General features: G+C 35.2%; 1 protein-coding gene across 2 annotated transcripts in view; it reads right to left on the minus strand.

Annotated features, from left to right (window-relative positions):
- The window catches only part of LOC142351774 (neuronal acetylcholine receptor subunit beta-3-like), a 32,510-nt gene extending 24,077 nt beyond the window's left edge, over positions 1-8,433 (minus strand). For both annotated transcript variants that reach the window (XM_075403930.1, XM_075403931.1), the window contains exons 1-2: positions 7,275-8,433; positions 4,079-4,181 (exon numbers count right to left, since the gene is read on the minus strand). In XM_075403930.1, the coding sequence (XP_075260045.1) occupies positions 4,079-4,181; positions 7,275-7,653 (482 nt within the window). In that variant the 5' untranslated portion in view covers positions 7,654-8,433. The remainder of the gene's footprint in view (positions 1-4,078; positions 4,182-7,274) is intronic.
- Between the last annotated feature and the right edge of the window lie 2,357 nt (positions 8,434-10,790).

Genomic DNA, 10,790 nt, shown 5'->3' on the forward strand with positions numbered 1-10,790 from the left:
AGGATATCGTGTGCGCTATAGGCATATTAGAGTCAAATATAGATTTGGTACGAAAATCTATATATCTAATGCAAGAATTAGTTTGGATTTGCTGCCCTTCTTGTAAATTGTTTACTACTGTGTTCAGTATGAAGCAACTGTTATAGTCCTCACTTTCGTTTAGTATTGTACTTTTAAATTCGGCACAGTTTTTGATATTGTATCTTTGTATAGGTTTGTCAGTTATATCACATATAGCATAACCTATTATTCCTCTATTTATCTGTATTGGATGATTCTTCTGATTCTCCATAAATATGGGTAAAAATTCTTCAGGTTGTGGACAAAGTGTGTTCACAAAAACTAGGTCAGTTTTTGCAACGTTAATATGGGGCATGAAATATGTTCCTGGTGGAAATAAGGCTTGACTGGGGTGCTTTTGCTTGTGCAATTGTGTACTTTTCTGTTGTAGAAAGATTGGTTGAGCTATGTTTAAAGCAGTCATCTCAGTTATGTATGGGTAATCTTTCTCATTGTTGAGTGAGCCGTAGCAAATTAGGTTTCTCTCAGTTTTTAATTCTACTGCGGGGATATCGAAGTGAAGTGCTTTTAAAAACAAATGACAAAAATCAATACCTATTATGTTCTGTCTCTGTTCTTTAGTAACGAATACTTTATGGGGGACTGTATATTTACCGTCAGTTTCGAAGCTAGATTGAATAGTTGTGTAGCCAAGCATTCTGATTGATGAACCGGTATATGTCTTTGAATCACAATTTGTATTTTGTAAATGCAAATTTTGTCCAAGGTTTACTAGTGCAAGGTATGTAGGATGATTGATAATAGTGCAGGTTGATCCTGGGTCAATCATGAATTCCACTTCTAAACCACTATTATTTTTAATGTCTCCGGTGGCAAAGTGATATAAATTGAGATAAATTCTTGACTTAGTACTACTTTCTTTAGTAGCGTTCGGAGACTTCAAAAGTTTAAAGGAAAGAAGTCCGTTATTGCATTTACGTAGTCATCGTCGCCTTCAACGAAACTTATTTGATTTGGTTGTTGCTGAATATTGTTGGGTTTTGGTTGTCTTTGTTGTAGATTGTTATTTCTATTTGGTGTATAGAAGCTAGCACTTTGTTGTGGCTGTTGCTGTTGTTGTGGTGATGGTGATTGTTGTTCAAGATTTGGTTCATTATTTCTATAGGTCTTTTGCTGAGGGAAGGTTTGTTCGTATGGTTGAGTGAATCTATTGCCATAACTGCTAAAAGATGTATTTTGTTGTTGATAGTTAGGCTTGTTGAACCTAGGAGTATAGTTTGAGTAGCCACCTCTTGGTTGATAGCCTTGATTTCTAGGACCATTGAATCTTGTATTGCCTCGGTTTTTCTTTCTGTAATCATTAGAGAATGTTATATTTGGTCTTCTTGGTTCAACAAGTTCCTTTCTCAATTTGTTAACGCTATCATCTATCTGTTTCTTTGTGCATCTAGAGATGGAATGACCATTGCTTCTGCAATAATCACAGAATCTAGTACTGTTAGGTCTGCCTTTTATATTAGGGTCTCTTGGCCTAGAACTATCTATAGCATTCACTTCGTTGCTTTTGAAAAGACTGGTTAAATCGTTAATTTTGCTCTCGAGTGTTTTAAGTTTATCTATTCCTGTAGCTCCACTAGATTCTGTTGTTACAGAAAATGTTAAGTCTTTTACGACTAAGTGATCAACAAACTGTGTCCAAGTTATTGAAGGATTCTCAATGAGTTTCTCGTGCGCTTTGCGTTTTAAACCTTGTGGTCTTAGGCCTCTTATAGCAAAATCTATGTATTTCTGACTTCGTTGTCTTTGTTGGATTTCTTTTTCTTTCCTTATATTGTCATCTCCTTCAATACTTGTTGGTATCTTTTCTGGCCAACCTTTATCAACTCCACTCTTTATTCTATGTAGATAGTTTTTTTATTAATTCTCCTTCTTGCCTAAATGTGTTCTCAACCTCAAGTCTAAATCTAAATTGGTCTCTACCGTCTGTGAATCTTTTTATAAATTCATCTTTTAAAGTATTCCAATCTGTAGCATCTGTGACTTCACTTTCAAACCATTCTAGTGCTGTATCAGTTAAAAGTGAGCCGAATAAGGATTGTTGCCTTTTATCATAGCTAGTTTGTGCAGCGGGTGCTGTAGGCCTAGTTCCTAGTGAAAAGAGTATTTTGTTTTCTACAGAGTTTCAAAAAGAAGTGGCATCCTGATTAGGATCATTGCCTGAAAAAGATATAAGTGAAAGATTTGGATGTGTTACGGGAGTTTCAGGGGGGGGGGGGAGTAACGGCAGGTGGAGGAGTACTACCACCAGGACTGGTCATTGTTTAAAGGACTGAAGTTATTGTATTAGAATTATTAAGAACAGAGGAATAGTTTAAATCAAAATCAAAAAAGCATTTTAGTGAGAAGCCCTTTGACTAGTTAACTTACACAAGTTAATTTAATGGCTTTTCTACAATAAGTGAACAAGTTAAATTTAGGCAGGCTTCTCTGATAGTTTAAATGAACAAGTTAAATTGAGAATGCCTTTTCTATATTAAATGAACAAGTTAAATTAAGTAGCCTCTCTATATTAAATGAACAAGTTAAACTGAAGTAGCCTCTCTGGGACCACCATTTATACTGCTGGTCCGTACATTAGGTACTTAAACGACGGGGTTAATCGCGGGACCACATGTATAACTTGAGAGTTCAACCCCTAGTTCTACTCTTAGTATATAGTTAAGTATTAAAGAAAGTTAAATGCAAATATGAATTATTAAGTTATGTTAAACAGCATCAAATATGAACCGAGCATGAAGGGATAGGATAGTTAAAGTTATTAAGACTGAGATAGTACAAGTTAGCACAGGTTGAAATATTCTAAGTTAACTTGTAACTTAGATAGAATTTAAGAGATGTTAAATTATAACTTAGAGTAGTTAAGTTGAACTTACCTGATTTTCAAATTTGTGCTAAGTTAATATTTTATGACTTAGAGAGTTCTTAGTTAAGAACAAGTCACAAAATATTCTAAGTTAGAAAAATATCTCAAGTAAGCTGAGATTGAGCAAGGGGGCAATACGGGAGTTTGATTTTAATTCAGAAGTTATCAGGGACCAAAAAGTGTTGGTGGTTGAGCGTGCAAGCTCCTTTTATACTTGCGGACACGTGGTTATCTAGTATCCTATTGGATAGAGATAACAGTGTCGACAAAGTTACCAAGGTTAACTTGGTGTTCTCTGTGTGGCGTGACAATATCACGTCATAGTATTCTCAGTTTTAGTTAGTGATCTTAAAATAGTAGCTTATTCAAAACTACTTAGTAATTTGTTCACACGTTAAAATGGACTTTGTCCAAATCAAGTTTGTGCTTCACGCACTATAACGTAAATTCTCAAAATAGCACTAAGATTATCAAATAGTGTTACTGAGTGTAGCACACTTCAGTACATATTATGCTGCCCGCTATAGTGCTAACACAGACAAAATTAACATCTATTAAAAAATAAGATCTTTTAGAACTAATAAATAATATGATCTGATTAATGGTATTTTATTAATATCTTGACAAGCTATTATTGCGTTTCAAACAACGGTCTGAGAAAATGAGAGAAGTTAATATGCAAAAATTGTGAAATTTTCTCACAAGTTGGCTTGATTTTGAATCAGTACTTTTGGAGCTAGTTAACTTTGCAAACTTTCACCTTTTTATAAGATGGCTGATAATAGAAAAGAGTGTAAAATCAAGTGAATTCACCTTTATTCCACTGTGCATTCTTATTTTTGCCGTTTTTAATTCCTTTTTTTACCCCTAATAAGGGTGGCACTAACGGTGTAAAAATCTTTTTATCACTCTTTGCAGTCTTTTCTATTATTGGCAGCTGAGAACCGGCCAGTGTTAATGCACTACTGAATAAAATCCTAATGATGCTTCGCTGAGATTGCACAGAAACTAAATTATTTTTTCCCCGTTATTTTTTGATAAAATCCTCGGCCCGGGTTGATCTCGAGTAGGGTATAATTAATAGGGCAAGAAGCTTTATTTCGCTCTCCGGTAGTTGAGGATAAATTGGGTAACCTGATGGTAACTAAGGAAGAGTAGGCAGCTACCATCCCGTTGTCTCCCCTCACAATTTGATTGTAGAATGACTCATACAACGTGTCTACTGCATCCAATGGCACTGAAACAACAATTCGTATCATTAAAAATATTTGAGCACAATTAATCTCTCATTAACAGTGTACGATTAAGTTATCTCATGATACCTGGGCACAATTCCCACATTCAAAGACATTCCCACGTGATTTAAATAATGAAAAAAAAATGGGAAGGAAGAGTTATCATAAAACTTACAAAAATGTTTTTCATGTATAGAGAGGGTCATCTCATACGTCATTTCTCTAAACTTTCTTTTTATTCGGACATAGTTACACGTTTGAGAGCCTGTTTGTCAATGTTTTGAGATAACTTTCATAACAAAAATGGAATCTCACGAGGTGCAGATTTAGAAAACATAAATGTCTTGTATGCTAAAAAATGAGCACCAATCGATTATAGCCATGAAAATGTGCGGATCTAATTGTTTAATTTTGAAACAAACAATATAAGACAACATTGTAGTGAGAACGAAATTTTAAAGCTAATATAAAGCTATCGCCATTTATTATAACAGTTACAGAAAACCATTTTTTTTTGGATTGAACAGTCAAAAATTAAGCAAACAAGTCACCTGTGTTGCAATGTCATGGACCACCTGGTGGTCTAATTTTCAATTCTTCTGCAGACAAATTTGTAAAAGAAAAACTTCTAAGAACAACTGGTTGGACAATGTTAAAGAACAGTATTCTTGCCTCATAAAATTGAAGAAATATCAGTAAGAAAATGATCGCTACCACTGACAATTTTTGGGCTCTGTAACGGATTTGATATCAATGGTTTTTATTTTTTACTTGTCATTTCGCATGTGATGATTAATTTCAGGAAAGGGTTTTTTCTAAAACAGCAGATTCATTCACAGTTTCACTCATGAGGATATTAAACGAGCTTTGGCATGAACTATTTTCCTCAAATTTACTACTCCCATGCATGCTCATTACCTTTACAAAAAACCAACTGCGCGGCACAATTGCTAGTTAATTTTTGTGCTGATCAAACTTGAAATAATTTGTTAGTTTTACAATGTTTTTTTTGTAATTTTCACTGCGGTCACATTAATTTTTTTTGAATAGTGCACAAGTAGGTCCAGAAATTTTCGACCAAAAGCTTGTCGAGCTAGAGTGATGTTAAGATTATATATTAAGTTTGTTCTTCATAATGAATCCCATTGTGTGCAACAAGTATTTGAATCCTTCGAAAATTTTCATGCTTTTTTTCGCTCATCATAAAAGTTTTTTTGTGAGTTGGTGATATTTCCCTGCCAATTGCGAGAAAACACAGTAATGATGATCCGTTTATAAGAATGAAAATTTTAAAGTTCAATAAACCGATGAAACAGTATTTGCATACTTTTGTTGAGGTCTAAATCATTGCTCCACATGTTGCAACATTTTTTGAAGCTTTTAACTATCCTTATAAAAAAGTTTTTTTTTGTCGTAGGGATAGTTGAAAGCTGTAAGAGATGTTGCAATATGTGGAAAAATCATCAACTCATGAAAAACATTGTGATGAGCAAAAAATTGCATGAAAAAATTTAAAGGATTCAATTGGATTCATTATGGGAAACACGCCTTAATATATAATCTTGACGTGATTCTAGCTCAACAAGTTATAGGTCAATAAATTTTGGGCCTAGCTGCGCTTCATTAAAAGAAATTGATGTGATTGCAGCCAAAATTGTAGAAATACACAATTTAAAAACACCAAAATGTTAAAAAATTGATCAGTGCAAAAATTAATTTGCAAGCATGCTGGGCGGTTGATTTTTTGTAAACGTCATAAGTATGCACGGGAGTAGTAAGTTTGAGGAAAATAGTTCATGCCAAAGCTCGTATAAGATTCAAAAAATCCTAAAAGTTGGATTAGCTGTTTTTGAAAAACCCTTCTCTGAAAATAATCATCACATGACAAATTACAATTAGAAAAAAATCATTGATATCAAATTCATTACAGAGCCCAAAAAAATGTCAGTGGTAGCGATCAATTTCTGAAAAAAATTTTCTTCTTTTTTTATGAAGCAATATTACTGTTCTTTAAGATTGTCGAACCAGTTTGACTTAGAATTTTTTTTACAAGTTTGTCATTATAAAAATTAAAAATTAGACCACCAAGTTGCCCATGACCTAGAAACACAGGTGACTTATTTGCTTAATCTTCGGCTAGAATTCAATTCTGTTTTAATAACATCAAACGTAGCCGGAAGTATGTCAGAAAATAGCCGCGATAGACGCTTCAGGCCTTCCATGGAATTAAAGCAACCAAAAAACGATAAACAGATTGACCACCAGTCCTTTAATATAGACCATTAGACCTTTTGAGTTAGATCCGGTCTGTCATTTTTATGAGACACATACGCTCTATAAGGAAAAAACCGCAAGGGAGCTTTTTCAAAGATATTATGCGAAACCATAAACTCAAGACTCTAATACTCAAGAATTAGGGAAAATACGTTTGGCAATACTTAGATGCACGCTATTGATGTTTAACTATTAATTTTCATAAAATTTAAAGTTCATTAATTGATTTCACAAGTCTTTTTTTAAAGTGAGGTAAGTTCCCAGTAACCTCGCCACTCTAATTACTAGAAAGATACCAAACGCGGCTAAGGGGTTCTAATGAAACTTGATGCCCGCTGAGCTTTACCTGTTTATCCCGTTTTGAAAGCTCAAAGTCATGAAAAGTCATCAAAGTCATGAAATTCAGGCTAAGACAAAACAAAAATCTGTTAAACGATAAAAAATTAGGAGCGCAGTAATAGCCGCCTGGAATTGCTGACGCGGCTATTAAACGCACTGGAAAGTAATGACTTTGGCATTTTTTGGCATCAAATTTTATTAGAATTTTGTTTTCATTCTTATGGTCTGGTCAACTGAAATTAAACTTGTAAGAAAATGCAATAAAAACGACATGACTGTTCCTCGTGCTGGCCCTGGTCGAGACCGAAAGTTATCTGGCAAGAACTGTCAAAACTCATGATTATCTAGCAAGGATACAGGATTTTGCAGATATGAAAACTTGTGCCGTTCTTGCTGTGAACCAACTGTGTTTTTGACTATAGTGCCAGTTATTAAGATAAAATTTAAAGACGGCCTCAAACATGGTTATTTAAACGCCTTACCAATATCAGGTGTCCAGAAGGAGAATCGTGGAAAGAACATCTGGCTAGCTCCGTCTTTTTCACTCACATTCCATCGGACAGAAGGGACGTAGTAGTAGCCACACACGAATGCTTTTACACTTATTAGGCCGTTCTTCTCATCAATGTCCAGGATCTTGTAGAGGTCAAAGTAGGGATACACAGATTTGTTGAAGAGGTCAGCCGGGGGTGAGAATCTGGTCAACTTTTTCTGAATTTCACTAAATAGCTCCATTTCTTGCGCCGAGTTATTAAACTGACAAGATATACGACCCAAATGAGAAAAGATAATTACCGTAATCAACAATAACGAACGCATCATAACTAGATTTCTAAACCAAATTGAAATTGAGCCGTTCATTTCCGTTAAAATTCCCAATTGGGGGAACAGAATTAGATTTTACGCAATCAGATTTTGGGAAAACATGAATGAGAAAATAGCCGCGGGGAATTGGCTGGCTTAATAACGCGCAAGTTGACAAATTTAAATTTTAAAATGAAACACAAATGGTGGAAAGTAGCCCCCGGGTATTATATTTCAGTCCGGGCGCACATAAGTGGGCTAAAGAGGGACTTATAGTTTATCCTGTCTGATTTGAAGTGTATACTCACATAAATTCAGTTCACGTGTTGTGTTTATATCCGACATAAACTTTCAATTACCAACCCGCACTTTCAACAAAAGTTTCTGCAAAATCATTACTTTTTATTCACCCAAGCTAACAATTATGGCCTAATTTTAAAAGCTGCTAGATAATAATTATAGGCATGGAAATTGGGAAGGTGCAGAGCTGGAAGCGGTTTTAGGGTTGTCAAATTAAAGTAAATAACAAATAAAATCGAAGCAGAAAGTCTGAACAGATATAGTCACAATTTATTGGGATCATATTTTGAAGACCAACCTTATAGGCCTTAAGGATCCGTTTAAAAGCACCGCCCTTCGGCCTTAAAGTATGGAACTGCCTTGTAAGATGTGAAAGGACTCTCGCAATGGGTCAATATTCGAAGTGGGCATGTTTCCACGTTGATGATATGCATTGAACATATTTCACAGAATGAATACAACAAATTCCCTCAGTTCTCAAGAGATCCAAACCTTTAGTTATGTCATTTTACACGAAGACAAACATATCATCACAAAATTTAATAACACCACAAAATTTGATTAAAACTTCGAGATGGCAAAAGTTTGGTAGGAAAAGAAGCCCTAGAGAATTATGACTGTGAAAACTTGTAGCAACCGTTGTCAAAACAAAGCAAAAGTGGGGGAGCGGGTAGGGGTTGAGGGGACTTACCAGAAAATTTCCGTTTGAAGAGGCAGTAAAAAAGATGCAGGCGTAATTGTCCCAGAAGAAGGTGCGAAGGTTAATGGTTTTGGCGAGGGAAGATAAGTGATAACTAATGACTGGGCTAGACGGATAATTGGTATACTAACATGTAGGAAAATGGTCTCATCTGTTGTAGTAAGCAATCAGAGATAGGTGTGCAATTATGTATGCTTCACAGTTTTGAATTGAGAAAAGGGGGTGGGGGTGGGGGGGGGGGGGGGGGGCATTTATGTTAGCTTTTACAAATAGAAACTTTAAGCAATATGCATATTTAAGTACAGTTGCCGCTATTCATCTCACAGAAACGTATTTTTTCGCTTTTTGTTTTGTTTGCAGCTGCAGGAAAAAATGTTTGAATGTTAGAGTCATGCTAGTGATAATAAAAAAGAGCATGTGAAACCAATAGTTGCTGTTTTAAATGGTTTGAACAGCTTAATAAAATTAAACGCAGAAGCTCCGTGTTAAACTTTCGAGTTGAAAATGAATTTTCTAACAATTTGAAGAAATAAGCACAACTGATTTTCCATCTATTGCATATAAATATAACTCCTAATACCGCCCTTTAATGTTTGATTACTCGTTGATTTAAACAAAATTAGACTCTTCTGCTCTGTTAACGTAAGAAAAAGTCAAAATAATCTTAAAAAAGAGCCTGTTTTGTCCATTTTGAGGTCTACCAAGTTGAGATGTGCGTTAATTATCAGACAATTCAAAACGCAGGTGGGGGGGGGGGGTGCGTTTTTATTGCATGGTCGAGCAACCTAATAAAGTCTACTTAAATTCTGATCCTTAACGAGCTAATGTATGATCATGACTCCATGAGTCTGATCATTAACGAGTCAAAAACTTTTCGTTGATGCGTCAAAAACTTTTCGTTAACAAAAACTGCGTAGGAGACTCAAGAAGAAAACGCTTGAAATTGGACAAAATAGCTTAATTAAAAAATTAAAAACAATCATTAAAGAAGGAAATAATAAAAGAATAAAGAATAAAGGAAATAAAAGGTATCAAAATTATTGATCTAAATAGTGAGCACCTCAACAGAATGTCAAAAAATTTCATGTATGAAAATTTGATCATATGAATTTATGATTTATAATATTTTTTGGCTCTTTAGTCTGGACGTTACGAAAGTGGAGCCTATATTCCATTGCTTCTACTTCGATTAGTGCTGTAAATATTTAAGTTTTTACGAGTCAAACCAATAGTAGTAAAATAATTTTGTGCTTGTTTACGCAAAAAACGTATCAGATAAATTTTCTTAAATCAGTCAAAGATTTGTGACTTGAAACTCCTGGAATTCTTCTGCGAGGAAGCAGAAGAATTGAATACCAAGTTTATACCCCGTTTATCCCACGTTTATACCCCACTTTGGTGCTAATCGAGAGAGAATTGTTAGGATGGCAAAGAAAGTCTTTCAAACTGTCTGCAATAGAAAAATTACTACAGAACAGGTTGTAACACTAGTTTGTGAGGCAGAAAATACATCAAATAAACACCAACGTCGGTTAAAAGTAGGGAGTAATTGTCTATGAGGGGTAAAACGATGTAAGATTAAGGGGGTAATGAGAGGTAATTGGGTGGAAAAGATTTTTAGATTTTAACCCCCCAAAAATTACCCCGCGAAAAAAATGTAACCCAAGTGGGTGATTTTAGGGAGTAAAATGACGTAAGATAAGGGGGCAATGAGGGGTAATAAGGGAATTTTTAGATTTTACCCCCAAAAATCCCCCCCAAAAAAAATAAGTCGCTGAACAAACAGACTGAACTCAGTTATGAGCCAGTTTAAACGATGAGACCAATTGTTTCCCCGTTTATGAGTTCGGTCGCAACGCACCCAGTCCTTGGCCGAAGTTCATCTAGCCCATACCAGTCTTTTTTCGACGACCTCACCCTGGACTTCAGTATCTTCAACACTCGGAAAGATTTCAAAGATCATGTTTAACGGATAACTTGCCGTTCAAGTTTGGGTGACATGGAATACGTTGAGAACCTCATTGGCTTTCACCTGTTGCTAGTCAGTTGTTTTCGGATTTTTAACGGCCCCATTCTACTTAACAAGATTGCATTGGGCTTAAATTCTATGAATGTCTCAGACCACTGGTCAATAACTTCTGGATGCGCAAAGACCAGATCAAGCGAAGAGTTGTTTGCTAAAAACGGACAAAGT

The sequence above is a fragment of the Convolutriloba macropyga genome, chromosome 13 (assembly GCF_964194025.1).
Source record: "Convolutriloba macropyga chromosome 13, txConMacr16.3, whole genome shotgun sequence".
NCBI classification, from domain to species: domain Eukaryota; kingdom Metazoa; phylum Xenacoelomorpha; order Acoela; family Convolutidae; genus Convolutriloba; species Convolutriloba macropyga.